This window comes from Necator americanus, chromosome II, assembly GCF_031761385.1.
Source record: "Necator americanus strain Aroian chromosome II, whole genome shotgun sequence".
NCBI lineage: Eukaryota > Metazoa > Nematoda > Chromadorea > Rhabditida > Ancylostomatidae > Necator > Necator americanus.
In genome coordinates, this window is record NC_087372.1 from 14,294,630 (window position 1) to 14,310,581 (window position 15,952).

At 39.3% G+C, this 15,952-nt stretch overlaps 1 protein-coding gene across 1 annotated transcript; it reads left to right on the plus strand.

Moving 5' to 3' along the window:
* Nucleotides 1-3,548: 3,548 nt before the first annotated feature.
* Nucleotides 3,549-3,856, plus strand: RB195_017811 (uncharacterized protein; the record flags this gene model as incomplete). The annotated part of the gene is made up of 2 exons (XM_064184974.1): nt 3,549-3,650; nt 3,704-3,856. 2 exons carry the CDS (start codon nt 3,549-3,551, stop codon nt 3,854-3,856), a joined length of 255 nt encoding a protein of 84 aa, XP_064040855.1.
* Nucleotides 3,857-15,952: the final 12,096 nt, after the last annotated feature.

Sequence of the window (15,952 nt, forward strand, 5' to 3'; positions counted from 1 at the left end):
ATAACACCACTTAGAAGGTATAAACATGAAGCCCACAAAGGAAATGATTAACGATTATGAAATGAAATGTGTTATGCTGGCTCACGAAACAGAAATATCGGCAAGGAAAAGGTTGGAGGCATTTTGGATTCTTAAAAGAAACCCTTCATTGAATAATAGGAATGAATGATTGTAGACAACGAATGAGTTCTTACCACTTCTACCGCTTTATGACCTATAACTGCGTGATATTGTGAGTGTAGATCAAATCGCTTGTATCGTTGCGATCTAGTATTTTATTTATCTAGCAATCCACACACAGCAATATTCATTCGCTGGTGAAATGAGCAAGTAACAACTGCGCGCAATTAGCCGCAGCTTGCCCGGTGGAACACTACGTAAGACTATTTCAACGTATATGGTTTCCATTTTTACTAGCTTGAACAATTATCGAAACACTGACGCAAATGTGGTGTGACACTTGACGGATTGAACGTGAGATTGTTCTAATCAATCTCAATTTAGGCCTCTGAAGACAGCGAAAAAGCCGAAACATCATGCAAATAAAAGATTCCATCCAAAAACCAGGCATATTATCATGCTTAGTCCGTGTGCGTGCGTGCGTGTGTGTGGGTGGAGGTTTGAGAGAAACATGAATGCTAAATCTAAATTCTATTGTTCTCCAAATACAGAACTGACGCGCTTAGAGGAAAACCATAAAATATTTCATCTATGCTTAAATGTTCGGGTGAAAAAATTGAAGAGAGCGTTGATAGAAAAAAGCAATTCTGATTTTACAAAAAAAATCGCTACTGGTATTTCCTATTGATCGGTGAAGGCGAGCGAACCGAAAAAACCCTGAAGTCCGGGTTTAGCCGGAAGATCGGGCTGGTCAGAAAATATAGACAGAGGTATGCCGAGATTTCAAGAAAATAGAACGTTTGAATTAGTGATTTGATTCATCGAGTGACCTCCGTGAGTCATTGTATTGCCCAATATGCGTTCATAAAACCTCAACGATTCGGAATAGAATAACGTATGACAAATCATAACAAATAATTAATAACTGTTTCAGCAGAATAATAGTTCCCTTCTCTTTCTTTCCTGCTAAGCAGGCGCCCGTCGCCGTTTTCTATACTTTTCTCGCGCGACGTGCGTCAACGACTTTTCTGACGGTAACATTCTTTTCTGATGGAGGTGTACTGGGCAAAAACGAAATCCTTACAAAAACACCTACCATGGAAGAATGTGGAAGAGCTAAAAAGAAAAATGAGAACTCGTGTGAATTTCATCATTCTTCAAAGGAAATGAAGGAAATTGGAAAAAAAAAGTTTTGTGAGCCACATATAACTAGGGGGAGTTACTTGTGAAAGAGCAGGAAGAAGAAAGCGTTGGAAATTTTTCGCTTTCAACATCATTTCTTGTTTGTTTTCTAAAATCATTATGAAATTATAATTGAGGTCCTGTGATAGATAGTGATAGTGACCAACATTTTATCACATTCTCGCATTCTGTTGATTTGGAGAATTTGAGCACCGGAAATTCTTTCTAATACGTCAATATTCGTCTGAGTGTAGTAAAAAGAATTCCATTTCCTTCATAATTTGTCTTTTCAGTGTTCACAACAGGTATCATCCATTTATTGTGATCCAGTCAATTTGCTAATTAGTAATCTTACGGATTAAATTAAGCAATTATTTGTTAGTATAGCATTAATAATTCGACTAAATGGTTATCTATTATGTCTAAATAGTTGAGTTACGGAGTCAAAATCAGAGAATTAACCTTATGCCGTTATCATTCCATGGGTGAAATGTGTAGAAATCATGTGTCTGTCCTCCGAAAACCAAAAAAAAGTCCTTGATTTGAAAAGAAAACTTCGCGCATTAATTTTCCCCACCCGTACTAAGTGCATCAACTGACAATCACCGTGAAATATGAGAGGGCAGTATCGTACTTGTTTCTATTGAGGTCATTCCATCAATGAGCCGTTCATGTCATTGTCGGTGCTCAGTGTGCATCGACATTTACAGCTGTAAGTACTGCGACAGGAAACAGGAATATTTGTTCTTGCCCGTTACTTTGTTACCGCGCCACCCTCGTGCACGCACCGCATCTACGAGCGAGCGGTTGAAAATCAATGAAGTCTCCTCAGTAGCATATTCAAGTAAGATCAAAGAGTAGGCTGAGAGGACCAAAGTATGTACAAGGGGCTCGTTCTAACGTACTTGGAAGGTCTAAAACGATTCCCACGCCGCTTTTTACGACTACTAGGAAGAAATTAGCAGAATCACCGATACCGTAGTCTACAACCCAACTTCGGATCCTCTCACCATGTCAGACTCGTGGTATTCTGCCTTTAAAGACAGCGTATCACCAAAGTGAAGATGTTGTGGTCGTTGTGGAAAAATATAGAGTTCGGAGTGTATATTACGAGTATGAGCGTTGGTGCCCTCAACTCCGGGAATCCTGAAAAACGGGATGGGAAATGTTTGTTCTTACGAGGTACGTTAGAATGAGCCCGCTTGTACACGGTCTAGTCCATTTAGCAGCCTACTCTTTGGGTTTAGTTGAATAGGCTCTTGAGGAGACTTCATTGATTTTCAACCGCACGCTCGTGCATGCGGAGTGTGAGCAGGGGCGCTGCGTTTGGAGGATTGGAGAAAGAAAGGATTTTTCTCACGTCCATTTGCAGGACGACTGCAAATGGACGTGAGGGCAATTAAGCGGCTGACGTACGTTATTTTTACCCGACTCTACATTTCCGAAGTGTTCGGTAGGGAATTATGAGCTTATTTTGATTCCCGTGAAAGAATTATGAACGGTTTAAAAACCAAGCTATTTTGAGCATTTGCAAAATCCTACCTTTGTTTTATATGCTATCGGTTGTATCTAGTAGGAAAAAGGAAGTCAAAATCTACGTGACCGTCAAGCAATACAGAAGATGTACGGGACAATATTTATGAACATTTATCATGTGTTTATTTTTCTGTGTACATCTTTCAGCAGTGAATTTGTTTCCGATCTAAATCATCTCATATGAGCGCCACAAATTCCAACTAAGCTATGACTCGTCCACATGTCGTGGGTAAATAGAGTAACATTCACACTTCTTCATGAAAAAAAGATGTTCGCTTGGCAATGCAACACCTTTAAGTGCAACCCTTCGCTGATGTGTTGTGAAGGGTTTACATAAAGTTATGACGCTGCTTTATTTTACAGTCCCATCCATTCTCCACAATGGAATGTGAAATCTCCAATGTTTCTTTGTAACGTTGGCTCAATGTCAACAATTTCCAGTGGTTTCAAATCTCTTTGGAATTTCTCATTGAATGTATGTGACAAAATCAGCAAAGGTCGCAAAAAAAAAACAGAAGGGATTCATCTTTGTATGAAGGTGTTGAAGCCGTGCATACGAGTGAGTGAGCGGTCTGCTCGCGATGGCCCCGCCTGTACCGAATGCAACCGGCATGTGAGTATACGCGCTGGCACGTACCATAACTTGCACGGTTACAAGCTCGAGGTTACCCAGATAGTGCAAAAAGGTGCTGATATCCAACAGACTCCCAATGCCCACCTCAAATACGTCAAATACGTTGAAAGAGCATGGAAACTACGGCAACAATCTTTCGTCTCGTTATGCTGAAGTGCCGAACATTGTCGACTTGAAGGTACTCAGGTCACTCGGTGTCGATACGCAGTTCAAGAGCATCAACTCCTGCAGGGTATGAAAAATGACGGACGGAGCCGAACTGTGTTCAAGGACAACGACGCCTCGGCGAAGATGCAGCTAACCAAGTCAGGCGATAAAACCAGTCCGCCACTTCACTTTAGTAAGGAATTGTGGTTGGATGAAGGCGAATTGTGGAATTTATAGCAATACTTCTGTATTAGAGATATCTGCGGTGTTTCTGGAATACGTAATACTACGTTTACGTAATACTCAAATATCGGAATATTAAAGGATAAGGATAGTTTCTGACGTTAGTCAATCCGCTTGGGATGCGCCCCGTTCACTTCAATTCAGAATCGTTTGAGGCTCACGAACGTGTAACTGGCCTATACAATGACTTGCGGTGGCTAGCCGAAGCGTCAAGTCAATGTTTTTATCCTCCCAGACAAGTCTGGTACCAGCTTATCGACCCCGGAGGGATGAAAGGCTTGGTGAGCACTAGGGCGGATTCCAACCACCGATCGATCGTGCAGGCAGCGGAACCTCTAACCACTACACTACACCCGCCTCATCGGAGTACTAGTCTGCGAATTCCTCGGAGTCGTTAGTATCTAAAAAAGCTGAAAAAACACGAGAGAAAATGCCGGTTTGAAGGTGGAAACGATTTTAAAATGCAAGTACTTCCAAGATAAATAATGGCACTATTCTGCTTATCTGGGTAATTGTTGATTTCTAAAATTTATTCATAACTACGTACTACGATGGGCTTCGTCCTTCGGTGCTCATATCAATCACATGGTAACGAAGGCGTAAACAAATGTAGAAACAAAAGAATTATGAAGAATGGTGGAAAATTTTAAGGGGAAGGAAAAATATCTAGATCGAAAATCACGTTTGCTACAAATGATTTATACCTACGCAGAATGGCTAGTATTTCTTCTTTTCAATTTCAAATCCTTCCACTTTTTTGTGATTATTCACCTGTCTATTTCAATAATTTTTCAAAGATAAGATTTCAAGAGCAAAATATTCATAACATACACAAATTGTTCAAAAAATATAAATAATCATGTAAATACAATGATATAAGTAATGTAAATAATGATAATGATATAAGTAATGTAAATAATGCAACACCAGTAGATTTAAGGTGATGTGAATGATTATAAAAAATATAAAAATAATGTTTGAAGCAAATGATATGTAGCTAACAGCTGAGGATTATGACAAATAAATTGGCTACAAATCTGTCACGTTGTTTAAATAAACAAATGGAAGCCAATGTTGCTTGTCTAACACAAGCGAGGCTACAAAAGAGGCTTGGAATAAGACAGAGATCCGAAGGTTTCGTTGAAATTTGTGGAATTTCTGATGACTAAGATTTCGTAGGCTGACGAGACTCGAAAGCACGAAATTCTAGAAATTTGGGTTGAAGCTAGAGATGATTGATGAAAAACTCCGGTTTGATGACAAATTGCTGTGAGAATCAGTAGCTAACCACTTCCAGCTACTATGTCCCGGATAAGAAAGGATTAACAAATAAGCTAAAGTGCACGATTAGAATGCGAATATCACCGTCACCATGCAAAAAAGATATGGATGATCATGTGAGGGATTAGACGCAATTTGCGAGAATCCGGAGAAGTAGATCCGCGTAGCAACGGAAGCTCAGATCCAAACACACACACACCCTAATAATTGCATGATACACTGCTGCTAACGTTTTTTGTTCGGGCATTAAGCTGAGCAACCATCGGATTTAGTAGGGGATCAAAGGTCGCTCTCAAATCCTGCCTACTCTCTCAGTTTGCTTTAGATTTTTGACTTGAAAACCTGAATTTTTTTAAACATACTCAAACATGAGGACGTTCTCTACAAACAGATAACAAATATCTATGTATAACAACAACCATAAAACTGTTTTCGGTTGTAAATATTGCATATTTGAAAAAGTACAAAAAAATTACGGACATTTACGGAGTGTAGGGGCTGTGGCTCTCTCGGTGATTTATTTAGACGCGGATATTCAATGGCATTAAAACAACTGAACAAATTTAATTAAAATTTAAAAGCATGAAAACCAACAAATATAAGGATATTGAGCCGTACTTAATGACATCTGAAATACTATACCTGTATCCAGAAAACTGGCGCATAAAAACCGACCATTTTATTTCAGGATTCTCCGGCCGCTTGTTTTCCTTTGGGGTTTACTGGCTAGACTTGAGTATAAATCAATAAGAAAATAAATAAACAAAATAATGGACAAATGTGAAAACAACTTTGACTCCAACGTATAGGACTCGTAAAAGTTTTGACAAACTTTTAGATGTTATATGTGAGTCGCGCGACATTAACAAAATAATGAATTCTGCCGAGACCTTCTAAAGTTGCCCCACCTTGAACTCATAATTATTTTCCAGTTTTTCAAAGACATAAGGAGTTCCCTGACGTTGCGGCTGATACTACGGCTAGGATTTCTTGCTCCCATGACCATTAGGTATAAAAAGTAGTATGGCAGCGTTAAATGAGATAAAAATAAAGTGGAAGTTAATTTTCTACTTAATTATGTAATTAATATATGACTAGTGCATTATATGATGCATAACATGAATTTCTGCCATTTTCGACGTGTCTGTTTTTCTCCAGAGCTTAAGCAATCAGAAGAAAACGATATAGTCGAGAAGGAAGAGAAGAAACCCTACTGCAAAGATACATCATGTGTCGTACATTTCAAGATATCGGAAAATATTATGATATATCTTTCTGCATGATGTCAGTTTCTACCTCTAATGAGGCAGGAACCCAGCGGCACCGAGGCGAAAACAACTGGCTGATTTTAGGTGGAAGTTACAAAGAACGCAGTGCAGGCCCTTTCGACTTCGGTTGTGCGCTCCTCAAAAGTTTCCTCGTTCAGGGTTCGCCTGTAATTGGTGAATGTCATATAAATAGGAGTTTACGTCACGAAACTTTTATATATTCAAAATCGGAAGGTAGCAACTCAAAAGCGTGGAGGTATGCGAATTTGAGTGGTAAACGTGGAGCAAAAAGTCGAACTCGTAACATTTTCTAATGAGCAACTCGTTCGTAATCCGTCGACATTTGATTACTCTAAGCGGATTATCACCGAAGAGTTGATGTGTTCTCTGTGAGGGAAATAATATTTGTTACACACTCAGAGACATTCTGTGAGGGGTTGGCATCGTTCTTTTGATTCCGAGCACTCGCCACTTCTATTATTTTGGACTATAGGATTATATTATAGGACTGAAGCACGACCAAAATCCCGTAATGTATCGTTTATAGTAGATCTATGATTGAAACAGGCGCGTAATTTGGTCGTTTCACTTCGTTTGAAGTCGTTAAGATCGCTTCAGTAGTTAGTTAGGCTGATTTTTCTATTTAACAGAATTTTTGATTTTTTTTTCGCGAATTTTCCTACTTTTCTAGTTGCTCCTTAATTTGCAGAGCATTATGAATGCATGAAGAAATAAAAAGGAAAAATAAATAAACAAAATAAATAGTAATCAATTAAAGTTCTATAACAGTAAGAAGTAATCTTTAAACGAATCTGTTGCTGGAGAATCATAAAAACGACAGAAAATCCTCTTTTTTCTGAAAAGTACAACAAATGAAAGGTGTTTTTCGGAAAACTGTAACGTTTCCAAGGAAACGTAACAATTTGCTGTTTATGGACTACAACATTCATTTGAATTCTTTCTTCCTGGAAAAATGAACGAAAGCGTAGACAGTTGCCGCAGAAAAAAAATCTACGCTACTTCTCTGGTAGCTCAACTATTCACTAATGCTCACAAATTTTCACCGAGTGCAGGAACGGGATGGCACTTAGGATGACCGAAACCACGATGTTTTGACCAAAAGTCAATTCATAACGCATGGAAAATCAGCTCATATGCACTTCGCCGAGTGGAAAACGCTTACGTAGGGGAATAGCCAAGGATGATATGTCATCAGCTCGAAGAAGAACTCCTTACGAGGTCAGAGAGCGGATGCATGAGGGCCGAGCAACGACGAAGGACCAGCCGTGCGACGAGAGAAGGAATCGTCGCTCGCTCAAATTAGCACAGCTCAACGCGAAAAATAATCGTCAAATTAACTGAAATCATGCAGTGTTCGGGATGCAAAGACGATACTCACAGTGAACTCGCAGCTATTCGTGTTCAACAGCCTCAAAAAATTCCGAAGACGGAATTACAGCGATTATCTAGGCGATTCAAATCTGAGAAGTGTCCTAACAGTTTTTTGTTTTTGTTTGTTTTAGTGCAATTTTCCATTATTTGTTTCTTCTACACAAGAACACGAATTGTTAAGCGCAAACAGAGATGAGTGGAAGGAATCAAAATGTGAGAGGAGTGAAATTCTGACGTTGGCAACTTTCAAAACAAAAATGTCTAATTCCGCTGAGATTTTGGCTGCTCTCTCCTCCCACTCAAAACAAATCAAATGACTGGTTTGGGAATGTCCAAAGACCTCCATTATCAGAGTAAGTGGAATTTAAAATACTGGTTCGGGAAATAAATGATGATTTCATGGAAGCTTAGTAATTTTCTTGAACACATAACACAGCTAATTTTACCCTACGGAAAAAATACGGCTACACATGACCAAAAATGCAAAAACATCCTCGTTGAAGCTTTGTATTATTATGTGGAGAAAAAAAAGGATCCCTTTCAACTGGGACGACGATTTTCAAGCTTTCTTTTCAAGCGCAGCTTCCTTTCCATAAGGTAATTGACCTCTCAGGACATCTCAGCCATTTCACGCAAAATGTGCACTTGCGAAGTAGGTGCCAAAAGTTTCTTAAACTTTAATACGTCCTAATATTTGCCCTCAATTTCCCGAAACCGGCTGAAGTACGATGTTATTATGGTTATGTAATGGAAGAGAATACGAAGAAAGTGTTGTTCGTTGGATTTAATTTTTTCGGAGAAAGTTCGTCCCTTTGCTTATGTACATAAAAACACAACAGTTTTCCAGCATCGCATAAATATTTTGAACAGTGCAGAGGAGAAGGGTTGTAGAATTAATCCTTAGAGTGTCCAGTAAGGATTAATCTGGCAGAGAATTCGAACCATTGGGAAGCACCGGTCAGAGATCGGCGAACCCATTTCTTGGGCGATTTTATTTACGATTATAAAAAAAAACAATGCAAGGGAATTACTGTTGTGAAAATTGTATTGTCTACTCCTATCATCGATGTACCAGCGGTGTATTAATATGTTGTATTATTATTATATTTCAATTAATCCACTCGTAGGTTTAAAATTATTATCATATTAATGACCATTATTAATATTACTACATATTAAGTGATTCTTATTTGACTTCTATCCTAGCCTAGGCAAAAAAAGAATTTTCATTGAGAAAGGCGCGTGCAGCGTACTCGGTAAGAGGTTGGACTGTGCTGTACGATGGAACTGCCCTAGTGTCCACCAAGCTTTTCTTCTCTGTGAGGTCGATAAATTGGTTCCGGAATTGTCTGAGAGGAGAAGGACACTCGCTTAATACACGGTCAGGTCCCGCAAGTCATTCCCTGGTCGAACACGCGAAAAACCTCAAAGAATAGTAGCCAATCGCAGTGGCGCATCCCAAGCGGATTGTGGCGCCAAAAATTCCTCAAAACAGTAACTTTTTCTATTTTGACATGGATTCACAGAAATGTTTGTGATCTAATCAATAATAGGGCATTGAGAGAAAATGACCACGGAACTGAGCAAATGATAAAATCCTCGGCTGACGAATTTAACTCGGTTAATAATCTATAATAAAATATATATAATTTATAATATGACATTTCCAATAATTTAATAACTTTTAACTTCATCGAACCCGGAGAGATGAAGGGCTTTGTTGGGACTAGGGTGGTTTCGAACGGTCGACCGTGCACCAGCGGACCTCTTACGGACTGCACTACACCTGTGTCATATATCTGGCATCAGCTAAGAAAACGGTTAAGATGTGGAGAATTAAATGAAGGACAAGGGATAAAACGCTTTCCACTGCTCAATCCGATAGGTTTGACTTCAATTCAGAATCATAGAAAATTACGAAAATTACGACCGTTTTTGTGCGGTCTAAAAAACCACCTCCGAAGGTCATCAAATCGGCGTCTGGGTCTTCCCAAACAATACTATTACCCAAAGAATCAACCCCGGATAGGAACTAGCAGGAACTGAACCGTCTATTGAGTTGACGCGATAGAACCCCTTAGAGACAGTGTATCACGAAATTGACGATGACGACGATGACTTCAGTACGGATAAAGGATAAAAGATAAAGTTTCTGGCGTTAATCAATCAGCTTGGGATGCGCCCCCACGTTCACTTCAATTCAGAATCGTTTGAAGTTCACGAACGTGTGACTGGCCTATACAATGACTTGCGGGGGCTAGCCGATGTGTCAGGTCAGTGTTTTTATCCTCCCAGACAAGTCTGGTACCAGCTTATCGACCCCGGAGGGATGAAAGGCTTGGTGAGCACTAGAGCGGATTCGAACCTCCGATCGAGCGCGCAGGAAGCGGAACCTCTAACCGCTACATTACACGCGCCCCATCACACTTAATTCCGTCGGTAAATCTAAAAAAAATGCTTGCAGCCGTGTTACTCCTTCACCACAACACGACTTATTACGCGGTAGAACACGAACAATTCCGCTTTTGCAATAGTCATGAAATCTCCAAAATGTTTTTATAAAAGAAGTAGATGTACCACGGGCGTCCATGCATAGCACAACACGAAAAATTCAACAGAAAAGCATTCAACAACAGTATCATTTTGAAAAAGATGTTGAGCATAAAAATAGTAATGAAGTCATAAAACGAGCAAATCTTGAACTGAATAAGAAAAGTTCCTACTGCGTATTAAATGACTTGAAACTTATGGGAAAGATTTTTTTTTTGGATTAGATATAGTAAACGCATAAAAAATCACATGATAAAAATAGATGATTATCGAAATAATAAATGAGAATAACGGAAAATTGCACGGCGTTCAATCCCTATGGGGATTCGTCGACGCAACTCGACTTAAATTCAGAACTGTTCCATGCTCCATCGAACTTTAAAAGGAAAAGGAAACTTAAACTTTAAGGAAAAAGTAAAAGTAAGTGAGGGAAAGAAAGGTCGGGACGACTCGCTTAGGCTATCTATATCGTATCTAGGGCAAGGTTAATGTCGGTTTACAGATTTTTGTTAGTTGTTTTGTTTGTTGGTTGTCAGATCATCGTCTTTTGCTACGAAGGAGACCACATCAAAGAAAATGAATAAAGAAAGCTGCCCTTCAAATAATCCAGGAGTATCACTATTAATAGGATACATGTCATGAGCTTTTGAATGAGAATACAAATTATGGAACAAAAGGTACGAAAACATGGAAAAGAATCGAAAATTTTCTAATCCTAAGAAATGGCTCATCCAGAATCGGCTGTGCGCAGCTCATGAACACGGGTAATAGCTAGGTGGATGCACAGTGATGTAATAAAACAGCAGAACAAAGACATGTTTGAGAAATCTATGTGATTCCGTGGACAAATGTGTGAAAATTGCAGATCGCGTAAAAATAGGAGACGTAGGCGAAGAAGACGTGAATCCGTTTACGTATGCCACGAACTCTTTACACGTATTATCGTTACATGGTACCAAGATCATGGATTCTGTCTGTTGCTGCAGAGCTGGATGGAGAAGGAGAAAGAGTGTGGCACGTGATTCATACGGACACGTAATGAAATGAAATAACTTGCGGACATACGATACGATGAACCTCTGACGCAGATAACTTTGGTCATCGTTGTGCGTAAATAAATCTCTGGGAGCCAATTTGAAGAAAATTGGAATCAACTGACTCTTGAAAGACGTTTTAGATTCGGCAAAACATGTTTTGTGAGAGGGCCATTCTACTCCTCGAGCAGGAGAACCATGTGATCCCTACCTACCACAGAAAGAACCGTGTACGCAAATATTTATCATTAGGCGCGTGGATAAATGCGAAAATCTTTTTTTTTTCTTACCGAAAAACAATATTGTTTTCTTTTTATTGCATTTCCAATGCATGTAAATAAGCGAAAACGGATTTTTTAAAGAAAATGAGAAAATAGTGCAAAAAAGTTAGCGCACATCCAGGAAAGTCACCAATATTCGAGAATATCGTAGTCGTATCACAAGGTCACTCATTAAGCTTGAGGACATCTTGGATGACGATGGCGAGGGAACGAAACGTGAGGAAAAAATGCTAGTACCCGCACATTCACTGGATATGGGCCGTCTATGCAAATAAGTGCATCATAAATTGTTTCTCATTTATACAAATTATTTCCTCAATTAAAAGGCGGCTGTGGCGCAGTCGGCTAGAGGTCCGTTGCAGCCACACGGTCGATGGATCGGTCGAAACCGCCCCTGTGTCTGCAGTGCTCTCCATCCCCCCGTGGTCGAAAAATTGGTACCAGACTTGTCTGGGCGAATAAAAACACTGACTTGCTCATTGGCTGGGCCCCGCAACTCATGGTATAGGCCAACACGGGTTTCAAAACCGCAACGGTTACGAATTGCAGTAAAACGCGTTGGAATTGGATTGATACGCGTGAGACTTTATCCTTTAACTTTCTCGAATTGAATTTAGGACATTCAAAGGGTCATAAAAATGCATCATTCACTAGATGTGCATAACTCTTTTCTTTTTGGTTTGTTGAGTCATAGAAGAAAACACATCTATGTACGTATGCACGAGAAATAAAAGGTGAGTAATAGGATACTCAGCATTCACACAACATCCTCACTGTAACAAGATTTTTGAGGACAAATTTGGACTAGAACTTCTATGTTCTTCGAGCTCTTTCCTACGAAAGTCTGACACAGGAGTAAAGAGATCGAATCCGTTCGGGCAGAATTTGAACGATTGAGTCAAGAGCTTCAAGGAAAGAATTTAAGATTAATAAGAAACAAAATGGGAGAAAAGGGAATAAGAATAAAAATAAGAAATGAGAATTTCACGCATGACGAACGACGAAATGTTAAATTTGAAGAGCGAACAGGTTCACAATACCTTTCTTGGTACAGAAACACAAAAAAGTTCTTTTCCGTTAAGATCATCAGACTGGATGATTGCTCATTTTGTCCTTTTTATTTTCTTGGACTGATTCTTTTCGATCACGTTCAGCTTTTCTGTTACAATATTTTACTAATTTTCTGTCTTTTCTTTTATTATTTCAGTTGATTTTTATATTTGTGTAGGATCCTGATTGTACAATTATATACATAAATAAACAAATGCATAACTAGCAATATTGAAGTTGTAAGGGTCTACTGGAAATGATGGCAAATCAGAAAAAAAACTCTGCAAACTCGATCAGTCACACACTTTAAAAGCGTATTTTTGGATACAGCTGACTCAAACGTTTTTTTTTAAAGAACAACTTCATCCTCCTCATCCTCCTTTGAAATGCTATCTGCTCAGTTTAAATATAAAGATGTAAGCAACTTAAAACATCCTAAATTCTAGCCATTGTGTGTACACTCTCATTACCTAACAGACGTTGTTCTTGTTTTTCCTCCGTCATCCATAGAATCATCCAAGAATTTTGCATCTCGTGCACATGATTATTTTGCCCTTATGTGCACACTTTAAAAAGGTAATCGTTGGAAATGTGTGAAATAACTTGCTTTCCACAGAAGCCAAATCATAGAAACAGGTTTCTTTCTTTTCCTCTAACACGGATCGTCAAAGCGTTCGACTCCTCCCGTGCTATTTGATCCACGGCAACGAGTCGAGAACGAGTCTATCGCCATATTTTGTGCGAAAATAACGAAAGGCTATAGACAGTGAAGGATAAAAAATATTACGAAAATTATACAATATCTAAAAATGCAGTAATATAATAGCGAGAATTTAATTTAGAGGAATAATATAATTTGCCTTTGTAGAACATGAAAAGACGACTTTTCTCACAAAAAGATGGAAATAGGTAAGAACCACCGCTAGCTAAGTTAGAATTTGCTCCTTGTCTGGGAATTTTACGTTTTGCGTTTCATTTAATGCAGTCATATTCAAGCATTCTTCTGAATTCCATATCCAACTAATTTCTATGTACTTCGAATCCAGAATCCACAATACATAGAGGACATCGACCAAAGCGAAGCGAGTTTTTCTATGTTGAAAACTAACAATGTTATTCAACAGAAGAGGATTAAAAAAGAGATGGAAATAGGACGAATGAGTACGATAAATAGAAAAATCACCATAGATTACTTAATCGGTGACATTTGCCAGTGGATAAAAGGATCAACTCGGTTGAAGAGCTTGAATCAACTCTGTTGATCCTCAACATGCAATTTTCATCCCAGCGTTAGCTGATTAGAGACCAGATTTTAATGGAGCATAAAATAAGGAAGCGGTCAGCTTGAATGCGAGGCCCTTCAGACCACCGTCAAAGTGGACGCAAAAACAACAAAGGAATAACCGTACAGTGATGAGATCGTCCTTGGCGAACATCGAAAGGTAACGAAGGTGGCGCGGCGAACGAGACACGACGGGCGAGGAGAACGGAGCTGGCGAAAGAGCGGTCATGGAGCGAAGTGCACGCACCCACTCGGACCGAACAGAGCTCTGCATCCAGACGTACGTAAGCGAATATGCAATGGCAAGAATGTTTCAGCGATGCGGTCCTGGGAGGGAACGACATCGTCGGTTGCGATTTCGAATTCTTGGAATGGTGCCATTTAGCCGTCGATCCTCATGACATCGTATTTCAAAACATCTCATGAATTAGTAATAATTCAGGCGGAACACTCGTGAATTACCCAAACAACAAACCAGCTATCCGGCTACAATTTGAACGCCCGCTGACGACGTTGTCGTTGTACGGATCATGACGTCGTTTCATCTCGTTCTCGGTTTTTCTTTCCATATTCAAGTTTCGCCATCTTTGCGTTCATGCATATCAATTCTTCACAAAAACGAGGGAACTTTGTCTCGGGCGAACTGTCCTGTCATCTCCCTTCTTTGAAATTAAAGTGTTCCACTTTTCTATTCGTGGATTACGGTGGGCGCCGATCCGGGGAAAACAGTGTACAACTTTTTTGTTGTTATTTTCGGTTAATACTGGTTATTGATCTAACCCTAGCATTTACGAATCGCTATCATATTTATCGAACTGAATATCGAATATTATTCTGTCATTCGTCCAAACAATTGAATAATCTGTTTCTTTTCTTCACATTTCTCAAATCCTAATTGCATTTATCGTATAGGATTTCTCTACGGAATTTAGTGAGAATTTTATGAATGCGTACATTTCGGAAGTGTTTACTTGTACAGCATCAGCGGAACCGCGTTGATGCAATTCATCTTTAACGTTACTTGGTTACTGCATTAATTGCTGCGTCAACATAGTATGTAATGTGGTGGCAGATCGCCGTAGCGAATGCCAATCAAAAGATCAATCACTATTCTCACTTCTAACGTTAACGTCCGTTTCATCGTCTATAGGCAGAGAATTATGATCAGTCTCATTCTGCTTATGTCCACTTCAATGCAAACGTTTTTGAATCGGCGGCATAAAAACAAAATAAATACTCGTAAAATCTTAGGCATTCATGAATCGCATCGAGCGCATACATCAAATTGTCGAAAACGACGTTCATACGATGCAGCACAGAGCTGAATGAAGGCTGCACGCAGAGCGCGTATTACTTTGCTTCTCACTGGTTACGACGTCTGTCAGTGTGATTCAAAGTGATAGGTGATGGTAGATAATTAATTAAATATCTAGTAAGTAGAGAAAATGTGACTAACAATAGAATGATATAGCAATAAATAAAAAAATAACTATTATATAAATCCTGGCTATGAATAAACAGGTGTGAGAGTAGCGCAGTCGGTAAGAGGTTCCGCTTCCTGCACGATCGATCTGAGGTTTGAATCCGTCCTAGTGCTAACCAAGCTTTCCATCCCTTCGGGATCAACAAACACGAACCAGACTTGTCTGGGAGGATAAAAACACTGACTTGGGACATCGGCTAGCCCCCGTAAGTTACTGTATAGGACAGTATACAATATACAATATAGGACACGTTCGTAATCTTCAAATTCTGAATTGAAGTGAACGTGGTGGCGCATTCCGAGCGGATTGATTAACGCCAGACATTTTATCCTTTATCCTTTATGAGCCATAAAACAAAAAATAATGATAAGAGATGGAAAATAATAATTGCAGACGCAATGCCACAGTGAGAAACGTCATCCAAGGAAAGAAGGCGGTCCCCTCTGCCTGCTACTGGCTAGTGTTCAT